We start from the raw sequence: 19,571 nt of genomic DNA on the forward strand, positions 1-19,571 counted from the left end.
AAAATACATAAATAGACTCAATAAAAAAACAAGCATCACTGTTATCTTATCACATGTCTTGAGAAATGTAGGCTAATCTTATTTTTTAACTGTGATCAAAGTTTCGTAGTAAATATTAGCTACAGTAAATTTTACTTTGAAAGTTTTGGCCGGAAGTCCTACCTGGTTAATATCACTCAGACTTTGTGCATATGTCTCATTATAGGACTTCAGTGTTGCAGTCAGTTATTTAATATAAATACCAATTAAGGCATTCGTTATTTTGGTTGAACTCTTAAAGAAACAGGATCAACCTACAAAGTTCACACAGAGTGCGTGTGAAAAATGTTTCCATCTCTAATGAGATAAAGAGAGAATAAAGAGCACCACCCAGTGGCCAAACCTGACACTGCACAAGGAATAAACCAACGGTGGTCGTCAAGGAGCCTATTCAAATGGATGAATTCACGCAATAAAATGAATATACAACTTATTCTTAATGAAATTAAAGGTAACACAGAGACTGATGTACAAAAAAATACCCCCACCCCCCTCAAAAGTTTATTTGATCATCCATGCATATATAGGCTGCTATCTCCCTGAAAGAGATATATTGTGATATTGTGGGTGGGGGGTCTGGTTGGGGTGGTACATATTCCTCTGGTGAAGTGAACATAATTAATGGTACTGGCTCAGTTCATTTAACAGGACATCAACAACAAACAGTGATTAAACTAAACACCTAAACACAACCTACAACACCCTTTGTTATCATATCACAGAATTTATTTATTTAATTATTACAGGTACACTTTTTACATTCAAAAACAATAGGGTGCCATATAAACTAAATATTACTCGCTCAGTCACACACCAAACACATACACAAAGACAAACCCTCTCACTCAAACAAACACAATATTATGGGGCTGAATTATTCTCCTGAGTAAAGTGATACATAAAAATCAATAAAAGCATAAACAAACAGAACAACGATCTCTCCATGTGTCTTCAGCATGTTGAATCCTGGTGGTTGTTCACAGGACCACACACACACTGAATAATATCCAACACGTCCTTCACTTTTACATATAAAAATTAAATATCCAATAACTCTGGGTGGAGTGGACATGCGTGGATCACCGCAGGCGTCGAGGTACGGGAGGTGCTAAGGCTGTTTGTCTGTGAGCAGGTCTTTGAGGAAGTGCACGGGTAGGACACGATATGTAGCGCTCATTAAGCATCTTCTCCGGCACTCTGCAACACACACACACAAACACACAATGCTGCAAAGTCAGCCACTGATGCAGAAAATATACAGTAAAGACTGGGTGTAACCTCAGACTTATGATAAAAACAAAAAGGTAAAGAAAAAGGCAGCAGCAATAACATATAAACATAGATTGAAATTAATATATCAAACAATATACTTAACCATTTATTTACTACAGAAATTACAGCTTGACCACCTTCAACCTTCACTTGGTAAGAGATTAGTCACTGGCTAAACAAGTATATAAATTGGCTGCTATATAGTCAGAACTGTTGTTTCTGTTTCTACAAACTAAACTTTCCTTTCTTGTTTGGACAAATTTCAAATTTGTACAGATATCAATATCCATCCATCCATCCATCCATCCATCCATCCATCCATCCATCCATCCATCCATCCATCCAATCTCTTAATAAGTTTAAATTATGATCTATACATTTAAATGTGTGATAAGCAGAGAAAGGCAGCTTTACCACAGCTATTATATACTGTAATTAGTAAAAGAAAAAGAAAAGCTCGGTCTTGGTCAGTGCTCCTGTTAAGATAGTTAGCTTCAGTAGGATTTAAGATTTAAGATGTACTTTTTAGCTACAGCTTCAGTTAGGTGTAAGGGGAAATAAACTGAATGCACAAGATGTCCACTATCAAAAACGTTTCTCATTACCAAATACAGACAAAAGCTGCTAACTCCAACTTTCACATGATACTGTAGTTCCTCCCACTGGTTACCACAACCCACACTTACTGTAGTTTGGCTCTCAGTTTTGTTTTGAAGTAAGTCAAAATGTAAAATACTGTTTTAGCAGAAGTTATGATTTTCAGTTTTAACTCACATGTTCACACAAAGTGTCTCAGCAGACATTAAACACACTTTGTGCGCAAAGCTAACACTTCTTGGTACAGTTTCACACAGAATGAAACCCACACGGAAAGACTTCACCACACTGTTCGCAGCTTTAAACATTCATGCAGTGGAGAAGGGTGGGCTTGTTTAACTTTTCTGTTATTATCACACTTCAATGTATCTAGGAAATGTCTTTTAGTACATACAACTTATGACCATATTGTGAGCTGCTTTCTGAACCATATTTTCCTGTTCCTCCTGTGTCTACTTGGTAAGTAAACACCTGCCACAGAGACAGAATTAGCTTGTAGTTATAATGAATAAAGAAACAGTTCACAAAGATAATATTAAATCAGAACAAATATAGATCCAGTGTACAGTACACACCCATATGTAAAGTGCAATACAATATAATGATATGACATGTTCCCAGCTGAACAAGGTACCGTACAGTAGGGCTGCACCAGAGTTTATTTATCTACAGTAGCAGAGTTTGTACATGCAGTGCTTTTTTTCTTCTTCTTTTTTAGAGATGAGACTTCTATCATTTATAGTTATCAGACTGTTGTTACAAGAATTGATCAAAGCCACTCATGACAAACCCCCTTTTTAAGTCACCTAGTCTTTGGCTTTTATTTTTAAATGTTCTCAGTACGGTACACTGACAGCTTCATCACTTTCTGACTTTGGCTTCCTCCCAAAAGTGCAGCTGTGAATTACTGGTGGGTGAACATTTCCTCTTTCTCCACCTACTGTCTCTCACAATGCCGCCTGTAGATTCTTCATCACTCAGTTTGTCTCCGTCATGCAACAATAATCTCTTATCTACATCTCTGCTATATTTACTGTTATCTATGCTGCAGTTCATTAAAACACACACACACACACACACACTCTTTGCATCATACAATGAGCGTAATTGCTGCACTGTAGTTTTTAGTTATGTAATTGTATTGCATCACATTCCCTCAAGAGTCAGATCAGAGGCTCCAGACTGACCTTTCTGGGATCCGTGGAGGAATCCTAGGTGGAGGAACGTTGGGTGGAGGAACGTCGGGTGCACCGTTAGACGGCCGTGGAGGTCGCGGTGGAGGAGGGAGACTCTCTACTGCGTCCTTGAAAAAACAAAACAAAAAAAAATTACATATGTCATTACCATAGCTATAAAAGTGGGAGGAAAAAAACAAAAAAATGGGAATTGGGAGGAGCCAGATTGAAATTGACTTCCACCTGACACCTACAGTTTGAAGTACAGAAACAATTAATTGAGTGGATCCACAGAAATATAAACCAATACTTTCTTGATAATTGCTTAATAATTTAAGCAAAACTAATATCTATTATTTAATTAATTATTTTATTTTAATTATTTATAAGCACATAATAAATAAGTACTAGTATGACTCTCCTGAATGAGCTGATGATATTTATAACAGATTTTAATGGTGAAGATGATAAATTATGCCAAAAAGTGTTATATCACTACATTTATGTTGTGATATATGTTGTCAGTTGGGTAACACTTTATAATAAGTACACACTATTAAGCATTACTGTAGTTAAGCATTAATAAATAGTGAATTCTTCATTTATAACGCATAAATGCTCATTAGTATGTAGTTTATAAATACAGTTAGTGCTTATCAATGAGGAGTAAAACATTTTTAACTGTGTTTATAAACTACATACTAATGAGTATTCATGTGTTATAAATAATTCATCATTTATAACACATGAATACTAATACTAATACGACTACTACTAATACTAATACAGTATTTAATGCTTAACTAATGCTAACTAAAGTGTTACCGTATAGTGATGTAGTAGTAGTAGTAATAGTTGATTTTACTACCCGCTTCTGATCTACATAGGACCTGTGTGATATGAGAGGGAGTTTAGTGTTAGAACGGAGGTCTACAGGAAAACTTATCACAGTTCTGATTACACTCTGACAAGTTACTTCTGAGAAACTATTGAGCAACGTGAGCCAAGATTCAAAGATTTCAGCAGAGAGGAAAGCATGGGTCTTGTGGTTTGAGTCTTTTGCCAATGCAATTCTAAATGCACAGGTAGACCTGAACATACACAGGATCTGAAAAGCTGAAGTAGCCTGTGTCCAGTCCACTGTATAAAACTGAACTTTAGAGTTTCTGTTTGCTTCTCTGCTGCATGTAACAAGTGCAGAATAAAAGGTCGGACAGATTTTTATATAATACCTGGTACGTTCTATATGTCAAGGTATATACTGTTTCTGAGCAGGGCCCTTTTATTCTTCTTTTTTTTCTCTCTCTGTCTACTTGTCTATGTTTATTTTCTTTTGAGCTAGTGATGTGCTTTTTTATAATGTCACAGTTCGTCTGTTGTCTTGTTTATTATATTGAAAATTCATAAATAAAATATTAAAAAAAAAAAAAAAAAAGGTCGGACAGGTTCTGCCCGGTACTGCAGTTTCTGATGCAGAAGGTGGCAGGTCTATGTGTAGCCTTGTTGCCAAAAGCACTGAAGATGAAAATGCTTCTGTTGTTAATTAGGACTTACCTCAAACTCAGGTTCAGTCCCGCTGCTGAAACTAAGGGCGCTGTGCGTACTGAGTCTGTTGCTTTCAGTGCCTGCCGTAAAGAACAAACAGGTTAATGTGGCAAGAAGACACGTGATTTCTTGTGCTTGTGGTGAATTATGCTGTAAGAGCACTTCAACAAAAATATCTTTTCGGGTCCCACAGCACGATTAGGCTGAACAACACATGTCAACATGTCTGCACGAGGCATTAGAGTGAGATTAAACAGAGGAGAAGCCTGCAAAGAACACACAGACTAAAGTCCTGAGGATGTTAATATTAATTCCTCAAAACCTAACAACATGTAAACACATCTGAAACCACTGTTTGTCCTAAATATTTTTATTCTCTTCTAAGCAAGCTTGTGCGAAAAATAAGGTACAAAGCTGAGGGATTGAAAGTGACAGTTCCCACTCACATGCAAACAACCAAAAATTCATATTTTATGTTCATTTGACATTTCATTTTTGCCAGTGCTACTGTACAAGCCAACTCGCAAAATAAACATTAATGATGTAGTGAAAAAAACTTAAACAAACAATATAACTTAAACAAACTTTGACTGTTAGGGGTTAATCTATTTGCTAAATCTCTGATGAGATCTAGAAGAAGCCCCATTCATCAAACTCTACTTTGACTGTGGGAAATTCCTGTTTCTTCTGGTAAACAAGTGTGTGTGTGAGTGTGTTTTTTTTTTAGCTAAACTGTTAAGGAGGAAGTATTTCAGACACATTTTAATATTTCAGGCTGGTTTTCTCTGGGCAAAGCATTGAAGCAGTTTTGCCCACATAAGGAAATCTCTTGTGTAATTCTGTCTTTGAATAACTGAGTGTGTGCATGACTTTAATTTGAGACAATGTTGAGAATAAACAAGTATGAATCTCCTCAAGACCAAATACCAAGAGCTCCCTGAGCGATTTGTTTTCCCCTTTCCTTCTCCAATTTGATCTCATTTGGTTCATAGAGGCAGTGTTAACTGACTGAAATACACAACAGAAATGGACACTGTCATAACAGAAGTTGAGACATTATCAAGGTCAGAGGGTGCAACTTTTTTTTTTTTTTTTAAATAGCTTTATGTGGGTGTAGGTGGGTGATTAATAGGAAATCCATGAGCAAAAGGCCAACTCTCTCAGATATATCACGTACTGTGAGGAAACACTGGGCAATCTGGTTGGTGGAAATAATGGAATTCACAGACGGAACAACAATGTCTCTGTCCGGCAGCAAACCTCAATCTGCTTCCATCTGATTTTTTTTTTTTTTTTTTAAAGCTTTAACTTTTTGTGTAATTGGAAAGTTACAAGAAAAAGATATAATGTCCCACAGGTAATGAGTTGGCCACCATTTATTATGACTATTAAGTGAGGGGAAATGCAATCCTGACAAATATCCCTCCAGCTGGTACACGGAAAAAGTCACATTCTTCAGTCGAGTCCACTCTAATCACCACTTTAGTCTATCTAGTTTTAAATGATTCCTCTGGATTTAACTTCCAGTTTTTTCTACCTCCCACTGCAGCGGTGTCCACGGGGGAGACAGCACCAACAATGACAACACATGGCCAACGCTACTCAAGTTACAACAACTCAGAAGTTGAGTTTACGACCAGTTCCACGTCTGCATGCTTCTAGTATCACCGCTGCCTCAATACTAACACCTGAGTATTACCTTTCTCCCCTGAATCGTTTTTTTTGTCACTTTCTTCTAACCTCAACCTGAAAGCGATGCACAGAAAAGACTGATCAGTTTGCCTGAGCATGGTTGTACTGTAGTAGTCCGCGCTCACACAAACCAGTAACACACACAGCATATAGTATCACTGTACTGTAATCCTAGTTATACAGTATTTAACAGTTTTGCAAACCATTTTTACATGAGTCATGTGTAGACAGGAAGTGACACAGCCAGCAGTTGTGGGTCAGACATTAAATCATCGACAGAAAGGGTAGTGACTGAAAAGTTGTACTGGTCCCTCTGTTCAGCCACAGTTCTGACACCTGTGTTGGAGAAAAGGAATAAAAGAAAGAAAGAAATAAAGCATCAGGACTCACTTGATGTACTGGAGGTGCTCCCTGTCTTCCAGCTGCCTCTCTGGATCACCTGGGCCACAGGAGGGGGTGGGGCCATCACTCTGGGTGACGGCTCGTACACAGCGCACTCTAATGTCATAGTGGAGCCCCAGTATAAGTTCCTCTGCATTGGGGCACTTATCTCATATTCTAGGAAGGGATGGACCACATCAAATATGAGCATTTTTGAAAACAACAGGATGTGATTAAATGCTCATAAATGAATAATTTTATCACAGTAAGGACATGTTTATCATCAGCATGTCTCCTGGAGACGCACAAGTTTCAAATAAATATTCAAATGATGAGTCAAATTATTCTACCGAGCTCCTTTCCTGTCTTCTCTCTCTCTTTGTGACGCCTGGTGATGCTGTCTCGTAATTTCTTCAGATTTTCCTGCAGGAAAAAAAAACAGCACGTCACATCAGATGTATTCATTCACCATATAATAAACCAACAATTTAAGTTATGTAAGTTCCTGTAATTGACCAATACCTGCTGATAGCGTATGGAACTTGACCTCCGTTCATGGTCAAACTGCCAGGCCTTGAACTCCTGGACGGCCTCATCCACAGTAATCTCCCCCACTTTCACTCTCTCCTGCAGAGATATGAGCTGCCTCTGCCCAGGGGTCTTCATCCCAGCATAGGGGTCATGGACAGGTGTTGGTGCCTCCACCACAGGCCGAGCTGGAGGAGAGAAAAACATGTCAAATTTAAATTTCCGTACCAAGTGAAAACATAAAAAACCTTTTTGGGAGCGGTTAATACAAAACCTTCAAGATGTACACCCAGTTTTTATAGGGAAAGCAGATGCAGAGGAAGAACTAAGTTCACTGGTTGAGTCAAACTAACTGATTAAAAAACACTGATGAAGGAAGGACGTTAATATGTAGACTTCGCAGAATAATGAATAAAACATGTTGGAACACAAAAATACTTTTAAAACCGGTCACTTTGGCACCGTGGAAGCCAGTCATGGCATCATAAGAGCAGGACAACATGTCAATTTCATTTTAACATAACCCTAAAAATGGAAGTACCCAGAATCTTTATTTCAACCATAGAAACTCTGCAGAGGAACTATTTTATCTTTGTTATGGTAAATGGTTGCATGGTTTTTATGTCCTGTCCTGTTTTTATGTTGTGTGAATCAGGCCTCTATTGATTGTTTCAGGAAGATCATAACAGTCAAACTTCACCAATAAGTGGCTATTAATCCACCGCCTCCTTCTATTTCCCTCTGTCAGGAGACTCTGTAGAACCATCATCCGCTGACATGATTTATTTATTTATTTATTTTGGCACTTCAGCAAGGTTTCACCCTCTCAGCCAGCAGAGGAAGAGGAAGATTCACCCCACACCCCACATATTGTCATTTGTTCTCTGATAAATTCCTTAAAATTCAAGTTGCCTGTCCCTGACCTGCGCTGCATCATGTACACTGTGATTAAGTTAATTTGACTGCTACTTTAGACTTAGGGATCAGCTGATTCACTGTAGAGGGTTTGTAAGAGCATGAAGATGATATTAGAGACTCATAAAACATTTCTACTGACAACAAACATCTTGTCAAGGCAGAGAAGGTACAACATTTATAATGGCTTTATCCCATTTAAAGCAGATATCAGCTTCACGGCCGTTTCGGCTAATGCTGCGTTCAAGGCAGGCTTTTGAAACCGTAAGTTACAGCTTCAAGTCACAACTACGACTTGGTAGCGTTCCAGGTAACCCATAGCTCGTGTTTTTACCATCCTGTTGTCTGTGAAAGTTCCCTATAACGGCCACTCGTAACTTCCGACCCGTGAACTCGTACCAGATCGAACTGGTATGACTTCACAGGAAGGAAAAACACAAAGTACGAGTTTCTTTGAACGCACCATGAGTTAGCAGCCCCCGCCGTTGTCAGGCATCAATTGGTCCTCGTGCTACGTCACCACATTCACGCGCATCCCTTGGCTGCACACACAGCCCTTCATGCCGTTCTCTCTCCTCATTGGATAACACTTGTATCCCACAAGGAAAATTTTCTCCTCGGGTTACAGCAGAGCAGAGTGACGGAGAGACTCGTGTTTAGGCTGAAATACTTCATGTAAGTGATTGCTGACGGAAAATAGGACTATTTAGGACTTATATTAACAAAAACATTCCACTGATATCTGCTTTAAGTGAGCCAGTTCCCAGGTTCTGGCACTGGGCAGATGTTTTCACTGTCGTGACTACAACACTGGCACAGTTGTCTGTGTTGTCCCTGACTGCACTTCTTCTGCTGTGACAAGTGAAAATGCTTTTCTCTCAGAGACTAGGCTAAAAATGCCTCAACGCACAATTAGCTCTAACCTCTTTATTCGACCTGCTTGATGTGCATGCATGTATATGACAGCAATAATAGCACAAAGGCAGCATTGGTCATGTATGGGTAATTTGACAAGAGTCATGTTTTAAAGGTTGATGCTATGCATAGTGATGACTGTTATCACACACTGGTGAATAAGCATACCTAAATATCAAGAGATAATGCCAAATAAGACTGTGAAGCTACTGTCCTCAAACACTTGCTTTTCAATATGATAAAGTTATAGGCAGGCTAAATCCAAAAATATTTGGTTCATGCATTCACACAGACTACAGTAGATTATTAGCAAGATTCATTTTTACCTGCAGGATATCCCATGTCCATCATTTTACTCTGGGATGTACCTTTATCTGAAAATACTGTCAAAAACATCAAGTTATCTATTTTTGCCAGGAGTTTTATGAAAAAGAAAAAAAACATGTGTGAAGAAAATATTTTAGGTAAAATAAAAAGAAATTGCAGAATACCTCTAGAAATGTAGGTCATTGGCCTTTCAGACTCAGACTCAGCCTCAGATCTGGGGATAGGGGCTGGTGGACGGTTAATAATCACTGGGTCGTAGCTAGTGTTCGGATCCACAGTATCATAGATGTCCTCTGGACAGATGTTGTATGGATCCTCTTCTTCTTCAATTTGATCTAAGTCATTCTGATCGTTCCTTTCCTCTTCTTCATTTCTGTGGTACCTATCGTTGTCCAGGACTACATTGTCGTGAGGTTTTGCTGGAGGATAAAGCATAATCACATATTATTACTGTAATACACTTTACATACACAATGTTTCAGTTTAAGGTGATTCATTTTGAAGTTGTTCAGATGTCTACCTTGGAAAAACCTCCGAAGCATGGCCTCCTCGGGGTTCTCATCCACTGCACTCATCGCCTCATCTGATAAAACACCACAGTGGTCATCAGTAAAATCCTAACCACCACCATCATTGTTAAATCCAATACATTAAATCATATGAACTAATCTTACATAGGTCCTCTTCACAATCAGGGTCGATCCCCAGCATGGACTCATAGATGTCCTCTGAACAACCTGAGAACTTCATCATGATATCTTCAGATGTAGCCGACATGCGTTCATACACCTCGGCAGTCTCCTCTGTGCTGACAGTGTCGATGTGAGACTTGAGCATGTCGGCTGTCTCCTAGATTTGTTTGAACAGGAAACAAACAATGAGTCATGTGTTCCCAAGAGGGATGCAAATATTGCATGTGGCACCTCAAGATTTTACTGCACATCCTGATGCCATGTGGTACGACACACATCATCAGAGAAATACAGTACTTTGAGTTGAGATACAGAGGCTCGTAACCCCACAGGCTTGACATGGTGATGGTGAAGACATCAGTGTTGGTAGAACAAAAGGAGGGTGCACATTTGGACCCAGCCTCACTGCCAGAGGAAAATATCCAACACTTTGTAGGTTGCCACAAAATAAAATAAGAAAAGGTTTTTATCAGTTGACTTACAACAAATTCATCAATGAACTGTCTTAGATCAGAGAAGCCACTCTTCTCTGCCAGCGTGTTTGGGTAGTCTCCGTACTTGTTCTTTACACTGTAAGCCTGTAGGGCTCCGGGACAATTTAGGAGAATGGTGGTCAGCTTCTTCAGTCCGTATTTAGCAGCAAAGTGGAGCAGCGTGGGAAGCTCCTCATTACGCTGACCTGTACGAAGCATGAAAAGCAATCAGATACAAATATTCAAATGACTGTATGTTGACCCTGACCCTCTTAAAAGATGCTTTTACTTTCTGTAATTTTATTGTAAAAGGTCAAACAGGCACTAATGCTGTTCTTGTAATACAGCTGCAATCAGAAACCAGACTGAACTCACATGCTGCCATATTTTCTTCTTCAATTTGCTTGATTCCAAACAGCTGAAGACTGGTTGCAGGCATCTTCTCTTTTAACGACTCAGACAGCATGCTGTCCACCGATTCTGTTGCATTGGATGACAAGTTGAAGGCCTGGAAGTAAAAAAAAAGAAGAAAAAGTCGCACAATTAGAGAAACTGTTTAAACTGGCAAAAACAGCCAACAATGCAACACACTCATCATGTCTCACCTGGCAGATGAAGTTAACAGGATCGGTAGCATTCTCAAGACACCGACTGACTTCACCCATATTGGTATAGTAGGTAACAGGTGTCAAGCTGAAGGAGTCATGGTCAGTATGCATGGTGAGTGACACCACTCCAGCAGGCATGTCTACATGAGAACAAGAAAAATACAGAAATGCTTTCAATATCTTGCACTCAGCTAACAGTTCAGGTAACAGTTAAAAGTCACATGACCCTCTGGAGATACTTGCCAGGTGCAGTAACACTGATAGTGTATTCATTCTCCACAGTGCCTGGGACCCGTTTTGAAGCTCTTCCTCCAGATGAAAACTCCACCTCTGGTACCGACTCACTGTCTACTCTCTGAGTGAGAATGATAAACAGTGTCTCCTGCTCCTTAAACAGAGAAGTAAAACAGAATTAACATAGTTTCTTGGTAATTATTTATTGTTGTTTCACTCAACAACAGTGACACAATGCAAATCCTAAATATATTGGTGTCTTTATTAAATTAAGAAAAAGCGTAAATTAATGTTAAATAACAAACTTATGACACAGAGTATCTACTTGGATGCAGCTCTGTTCTCGCTAAAATTTACTTTGATGTAATTCCTTCAGCCTTACCCCACAGAGAACTCTGTTTGGTTGAACGGTGAGGCAGGTGAGAGTGTGCGGAGGTGTGCTAATTTCCTGCCTTGCTGAAGTCTCCGTGGGCACAGACACCTCTTCAATCTGTGGGACAGTTTCTTCCTGCTCTTGTGGCACCACTTCCTCTATTGTATCAATGGTGGGATTTTCATCTAGGGCTGGTAAGATGTACACGTCGTCCAGATCTTCAGCTTCTGCTCGTTTACCTATCCATACAAAGGCAAAGACATGATTATCAGAAAATGAACTGCTTTGATGGGTACTTATCATTCTACAAAGACTACAGATGTTTTTGTTTACCCTAAAAGGTGAGAGTCTCGGTTCGTGCACAAAACAAACCCCCTGGTTTTACTTCTGAAGATACTTTTGGTTTCATTCGCTTAAAGTAGAAGTATCCAACTCTGAAACCACCTCCCACACCGTAGCAGAGACACAATTTCACTGGTATTTTTCAAAACATTTAAGAATCCACTGATTATTTACCACTTCTATCTCTCACATCCCTTTATGATTCTGATTAATGAGAATGTTGCCTCTGTAAAGGGCAAAAAGTTTATATTTATGTCAAATCTTTACCATATACACCATTAAAACTGTCAAAATGTCTATTGTCTCTTGTATTATGGATGAATTGACCTTATAATCAGCTATACTATAATAATAACTATAATATAATCTCAAAGCTGATTATAAAATGGCTGTTATATATTTAAAGACACACATAAGTGTGAAGTGTGAGGTGAAATGTTGCGTACTGTCAGCGATGGAATCCAAAATGGTGGAGACATAGACAGCTGGCTCGTCATCAGTGCTGATTTGTCTCCAGCTCTGCCAGTCTTCAAAAATCTCTCTGGGTACGTCATCCTCTGAGATGCCGCACAGTAGCACTACCACCCTGTGTGGTGGGTAAAGGAGTCTATGCATTGCTCCATGCAGTTCAGGCTCATAGAGCATGTCCAGAAACGCCGTTGTGAGGAGCACCACGATGCATTTGCTACTGTGGAAGTTGTCAAAGTTGTACCCGTGGAGCTGATCGGCCGGGCCGACCGTGTACAGCAAGATCGACCTTTTGCGGAATTTTTTGCTACTTTTCAAGATCTGCTGCAGATACGTGGCCCACTCCTGCGCCTCGGCCGTGTGCAGGATTAACAGCTCATGTCCTGAGAGGGATTTGGAAAACAGAACATATTACAGTATGATTAGTATGTACAGTACACACATTCAAACTGTGTCATGACCACCTTACCAAAGTATATACTGGAAAATATTAGTAATTAGTTCCTCTTAAACCTCACTGATCCAGACTCGGCATGAGACATGAATCACAATCTTGTAATCAGCTCGAACATTACGCTAATGATTCGACACTGGCCATATTATGTGTTGGTTTCCATGTTGCAGCAGGTAGTGTTTGTCGTGGAAATGCTCCACAACATACCAGCTGTCCGGCTGTGGAATGTCAAGGTGACTGTGGTTAGAGAATCAATGTCTGATTTGTTTGATATTTCAGCGCAGAGTCAACAAGGTGTTGGGCAAACATTGCACTGTGTCAACACTGGTCAGAGTAATTTTGTTTGACTCATTACAGTGTTTAATCAGGTCAAGTTCACCTCTGTACACGCTAACTGGGAAAGAAATCCAACACGAATATTCACCTTCATCACAGTTCCCACTGACGGCAGGCAGGCCGGAGAGACTTGCCATCTGTTTGTTAATGAACCACTAACATAACTGACTTAAATTTAGACATGTGGTAAATCATAATATAAGTGACCTATTAATATAATGGCACAGGAAAGCTAAGATGCTTGCTTCCTCTTTTTTTTTTAAATACAGTATATAAGCTCAGTAAAGATCGGTGAGTGAAAGTTCTGTTTAAAATCAGCTCCACTGAAGAAATGCATCATATTTAAAAAGAAATAAAACATTATTAAAAGGCTGTTCATGCTGCTGACCAACAGCAAAGAGCAGCTTTTAAGTAAATATATACGTATCTCCTGGCTATGCACATACATGAAACTAACTTGAACGTTACGGAAACTACTGTAGGTCGTACTCACCTGATTGAATACTTGAGACGGGTTCCTCCATGGTTGTGAAGCCTCAAAAGTTCCCAAAATCACCTCAGATGGAGCATCGTTCGCCGAAATGTTTTAGTTTCTCGTGTTTGCTGCAACTCCTCTCCTCCTCAACTGAAACTACATTAGCTGTCATCAGCTATAGCCTTTTTGCTCAGTTGTATTAATAGCAACACTTAGTTTCCTGATTCTGGTGACACTGCCCCACTTCCTGAAACAGTTGAAGAAGTGAGAAAATGCACCAGTGTGTCGTGTCAGAGTGTGCAACATGTTACACTTTCCAGCCCTCTGGTGTTTTCATTTGTTGATTGTTCAGGACAAAAAAAATACATGAAATAAACCAAATGACAAAGTCATGGGGGCGTTCTTGATACGGTGCTGGCACAGAAAACTGATTAACATCATGAGCCTCGTTTTTGTGTTGGAAATACTTTTGACACTTTTGCTCTCTGTTCTCAAAAATGCTCTACACACACACACACACACACACACACACACAGACACACAAACCCATGCATACGTCAATTCACCTGTTGTTTGAGTCACACGCTTCTTCCGTTTTTTCACTTCCTTAACAAGGTGTTTCACAGTGAGTGCGATACCGTATCACAAAAACCTCAATACAGCAACACAATGGTGTTGTTGTCTGAACATGAAACTTTATTATCTCAGAAATGTAAACTATAGGCAGATGTAGCTGATGGGTATGCATACCCTGTTTATGGGTCACTGTTAAGTAGAATATAAAACAACCATGATGACTTCATAGAATGTGAAACGTATTACTGTAATAAACTGCTTCACTTAACTTTAAAGAGTGTGTTTTTAGCCCCAAGTTCTTTCATTATTATTAATATTCATTATCACTTCAGTGCTGAAAAACTGTCACATCTGTTCATGTGTAACCTTTCACTTTCGGTCAGTATGTCAGTGACGATACACAAACTAATTCTTTGGTAGAGCAAGCGAACGACTGCATGAATGAGTCAAAGAACTGAATGAATCATCTGTATGTTGTAATTTTTTCTTGGTATGTGAACTTCCAGATTCCTCAAAAACTTTTCCGCTACTCTAACACATACACAAACTCAGCGTGAGGCACCACACTCGAATCTCCACTAGAGGGCAGCAGACAATCAGCCACACTGACGGACAACACAGGTCAGGCCAGCATGCTTTACTGGTCACTGTGCAACCAGAGGAAACCAGTCACTACACTACAAGGCAAACTGTACAGATGAGGGATCCAGTGACTCTGTGTGTGTGTGCAGGTGAGACAAGAAGATACTTAAGCATTAATGTTACCATGGGTGTTATTAAAATGCACTTTTTGGCTGGAAGGACAACAACATACTGCAGTTGAACTAATTACAGGGAGTTGGTTTGTGCATCTTAACTTGGCAAGAAAACTACTGGAGAAAAAAAAAAACATGACCAGAGAAAACACCACCAGGCCACATCAACAGAGGAAAACTGTTTGGACTTCTGCAGACCAGAGGGATGACGGCGCTCTTCTGAAAAACACACTGACCTACTGTATGATCTGTGGTAATGTGGATGTAGCCTGTCTTGCTTTGGAGAGATTGAATTATGTAGCGATGAAGTCTTTATATAGAACTTTTGGATTCAGCATGGCAGCGTCTAAGCACCCTCTACTTTTCTATATAGTACGATATGTTTACTGTATGTCTTTTTATGCGTGTTTATGCCTTATATGGTGCTCTCTCTGAGATCTCGCAGTGGATCGAAATCTAAATCAACCGACTGAGGGCTCAGTCAAAAATGTGAGCAGGGTTGCGACCACAAACTACAGAGGGGCTGGTGAGCTTAAACCCATTTTCACGCATACTTATGCTGCTCGCAAAAAGTGTCGAAGGCTACGTTTGAGGTACATTTTCCTGGCATGGCTTAGGCCCACTGCACCAATTAGATGGTGAGGTAAACGCCAATATACACAAAGCAATCATGAGTGATCACGGCCGTTGTACGAGGAATTGATGAGCCTGATCGCGGCCCAGCGTGGCTCTCACAGAGGTTTCTGTGGCAGCATCTGCAACAACTGTTTCCACTGCCATCAATACAAACCATCACACGTTGGGAGAATTACCTCGACAACCCTCCAGACACTTGTATAACCAAAGCCAAAAAAGGTTTACAACTTTTTGTCGGGGGTTTCGGTTGATTTTGGCAAGAACGCGTAGGTTTTGCACGGCCTTCGGTCTTCATTTTCTCTAATCATAGTTAGAGAATCACAAGACAAGAGTTTATTCACTTGTCTAACCGTGAATTTCAGCCACAAAATCAATTTGCACAGCCCTGCTTTTCTCCAATAATACAATTAGTTTTGTTTCTGCTCTGACCTCTTTCTTCAATGTGGACCTTTTAATGGCCGCAGCAAAAGTTCACTCTCTGCCTTCTGAAACTGCCTGTGAAGAGCAGGGTGATCCATGACCCGCCTTTAAGTACAATTTCCTGTAGAAAAAGAATCCCCTAATTTCTTCTAACTCTGCCATTAGCTACCATAAGCATGACCGGCCCGTTACCTTTTGTTTGGGCTCCCTTGAAACCACTATCTATTAGGTGGCTCAAATCAAATCCCTGCAGCCTGAGTTTAATAAGAGAATATTTTTGCTCCTATATTTTAACCTTGTTATCCAATATCCTGTCTTTTTAGTCCTCAGTGTGTTTTCAGCACACAGAGCCACTCTGCTGCAGAGTGTGCGTCAGTTCACAGCAGAGATCTGACATCCTGCCTCTCGGAGCACAAAAGTTCACGCACAGACCAACAGCACTGTGATAGTCTGCTGCACTGGCACAAGATTAGTCAACGTTACATACGGAAACTTTAACATTTTACTGCAGTATACTGACCGACCAGACCTGTATTTGTAGTTTTATTCTACCTGAGCAGATGTTCCCTGGGCTGCTTAATATGGGACTCAACACGAGGTTATTTAACTACTGTTGAGGTATTCTTTCTTTTAAATGCACATTTAATGTTTTTTATAATTATTTAAAAACCTTTGCAAAAATTATTTTGAAAGTTAACTCATCGTTACTCAGAGTCACAAAATCTCTTTTGTAAGCAGACAGACACGTGATTACTGTAATGGGAACTACATTCGTCCACATAATGTGCCTCCAGGTGAAAACTTTCTAATTTCGCAAAGCTAATTTTTAAGGAAATGGAAGAAACGCAGCCGTATTTTAAAACTGATGGCAATGGCCTCTTTTTTCTTCTTTTTTTGCAGCGTTGAGCTCCTGAAATTTGCTCAATTCATAGTGAAATGTGTAATTTTACAATGTCGAAAAAAGATGAAAAAAACTAAAGCAAAACATCAAAACTGTAGTTACTTAAGTGAAGCACTTTAAGGTGGGAGGCTTTATTGGTGGTGGAGCAGAGTACTGTACATCTAACATCGCAGACGTATCGGTCATGTTACCGTCTCATTTACTGTACTTCCCCATCCCAGGAAAGCTCTATCTCATATCTGCACTGCCTCTGAGGCTGTTTTTGGAGACTTTTAAAGCAGAGGAAACTAGAAACAAAGCGCAGTCCGAGGACATGGAGTGCAATCTTGAAATGGAAAACTGAAATGGGGAAAGGGTCTCTAGCTGAAATGTTATTTGGATGATAGCCTGCATAAGAAAGGAACTGTGTTTGGTTTCTCATTGAGAGTCACCAGCAGGGCTCATTGTGATAAGAAAATAAGTCTAATGTTACCTGATCTGGTATAATGTGGACCAATTACCACTCCATTGCACTTCATTACAGGACTGTAATAGGGCCGGGGGTCAGTGCTTGAGATGGAGTGGCAGAGGAAAATTGAGTCGTCATTGATAATATGATAAAAACTGACAGTGAGAGGCCCCTCCAACAAATTATTGAAATTTATAGTTGATAGGGAAACACTATAACCTCATTTGGTAAGCAGCTGGCAAGCAGTTGTACAAAGCAGGTCCTCTAACACAATGAAAGGCTTATGGAGAGAGGGAAATCCAAAACTATCACAGAATAGTTTTAGACTCCTGCTCATTGGCTCCTGGCAGTCAGTGTGCATGTATTCTGCTTTTAGAAATATCTTACAACAAATGACTCAGGTGGATGGTATTTTTCTCTGGAGCAGGTGGATGGTGGAGACACGGTACGAACCCTCATTATGTGTAGCAATAATAATACGCTGACACATAAAATTTGCTTGAACAAACAAATGAAGACTGACTAACGTTATTTTCATTCCCAGCGTCTCTCCGGGGTAGAACAGAGAAGTGCAGAGGCTAACAAAATATAAAATCTCACCCTTTCTGGAAACCACTGTGCTGCTAGGAAAAAGGCTATGGCAACCATTTGTTTGCCTCAGTTAAAGTGCCTCCATTTGAGGCCCCTTGAATAAATAAATCAAATAAACTACCGTCAGACATACATTTTCAATCCATCAAGGTAATCAGATTCTGTTTACCTGAATGGGAACTATTCTAAAATGTTATTAAAAACTTAAATGGAGTTTAGGCGTGGAATAACTAGGCAGAGGAAATGATGAGCAAACAGCAGGATAAGATTCCAATTACTATTAAACAAGCATTGCATTGACTAGTAAAGAGGAAAATAGCTTTGACATTTTCCACTGCCGGAGCTCCCACCTGACAGGCTTTGTCGTGTGAGAGCTCGGCAAATTCAATTCATGGGCTTTTAGACATGAGGTAGTCAAAGCATGCTCCTGACATATTGCTTTAAAGGCCCATTTCAATTATTCCACCTGTGGTCAACATTTCTGTGTGTGGTTCAAGGACGGATACTTATTGTGTGATAATTGATTATATTTATAAGCAATGAATCTTTCCTTTCCCGATGAAACAACTCAGATAAATACAAATAGATATACAGAAAAGATTTTAAAAATTTACATTTTATCGTGCATTGAAAACTGAACCAAATACAAGGTAAATATGGCAATATGTGTTGAAAATGTGTGCGCCTCAGCTTAGCATAATTTTCATGAAGCATCTACAATATGTCCTGGGATTAGGAATTCAACAAGGCCATAAAGTCATTACCTTGCACTGAAGGAAATATAATTTATGAACCATTTAGAAGACCAGTTAAGTTTATCTCACATATCTAAATAGGCAGTATATTGAATGCATGCTTCATTGATCAAAACTGTTGTGGAACAACTTATCAAGCAACCATCTTTAACTACTATTTAAAGATCGTTTTGCTTTCATCTACAGTCTTCACTCAGCTGAAATCACTTCGACATGATAAGACAGTCAATTTGGATGTCAGCTTTGGCTACAGTAATCATGCTGGCCACTAGATAAGTGTGACTTTATTTATTTATATTGAGCCCTGTGCGTGTCTAGTTGAAGATAATAGTTTCATTTTCCACGAGAAAGTTTGCCAGCTACCCTCATTGTGGAGTAAATGTGACAGATTTCTGCTTCATTAGGATTCATCGGGCTGACAAAGATGGATTCATGAGATGAATCAACAATAGCAAAGCAATATGTCGGATTCCATGAATCTCTTTACTTTCCTAGTGCTGGCTAAAGAGACGTGCTTTAAAGCTTGAGATTTACAATCACAGGTGACAACTGGAGACTTAAGATGAATGCTTGTATGCTCTAAGGAAAAACGACAACACATCAAAATGAACCACAGAGGAAGCACATGTGCTTGTATTCTGTCTTCAC

General features: G+C 39.6%; 1 protein-coding gene across 1 annotated transcript; it reads right to left on the reverse strand.

Moving 5' to 3' along the window:
- Positions 1-604: 604 nt before the first annotated feature.
- Positions 605-14,082, reverse strand: pik3ap1 (phosphoinositide-3-kinase adaptor protein 1). The gene is made up of 17 exons (XM_083988132.1): positions 13,860-14,082; positions 12,555-12,959; positions 11,776-12,005; positions 11,403-11,547; positions 11,157-11,299; positions 10,927-11,059; positions 10,561-10,757; positions 10,061-10,235; positions 9,907-9,969; positions 9,551-9,805; positions 9,386-9,442; positions 7,224-7,417; positions 7,052-7,124; positions 6,711-6,878; positions 4,638-4,708; positions 3,096-3,211; positions 605-1,236 (listed from the first exon to the last, which is right to left on the reverse strand). Exons 1-17 carry the CDS (start codon positions 13,888-13,890, stop codon positions 1,119-1,121), a joined length of 2,574 nt encoding a protein of 857 aa, XP_083844258.1. The 5' UTR covers positions 13,891-14,082; the 3' UTR covers positions 605-1,118.
- Between the last annotated feature and the right edge of the window lie 5,489 nt (positions 14,083-19,571).

The sequence above is a fragment of the Trachurus trachurus genome (assembly GCF_905171665.1).
Source record: "Trachurus trachurus genome assembly, chromosome: 15".
NCBI classification, from domain to species: domain Eukaryota; kingdom Metazoa; phylum Chordata; class Actinopteri; order Carangiformes; family Carangidae; genus Trachurus; species Trachurus trachurus.

What these genes read in the sequence shown, in the direction of transcription:
- pik3ap1 (XM_083988132.1), bottom strand. Translation starts at nt 13,890, where the DNA reads ATGGAGGAACCCGTCTCAAGTATTCAATCAG. An exon ending in TTTGGATTCCATCGCTGACA is followed by an intron (nt 12,006 to 12,554) that starts GTACGCAACATT and finishes TTGTATGGATAG; the next exon opens with GTAAACGAGCAGAAGCTGAA. An exon ending in GGACTGAACCTGAGTTTGAG is followed by an intron (nt 3,212 to 4,637) that starts GTAAGTCCTAAT and finishes TGTTTTTTCAAG; the next exon opens with GACGCAGTAGAGAGTCTCCC.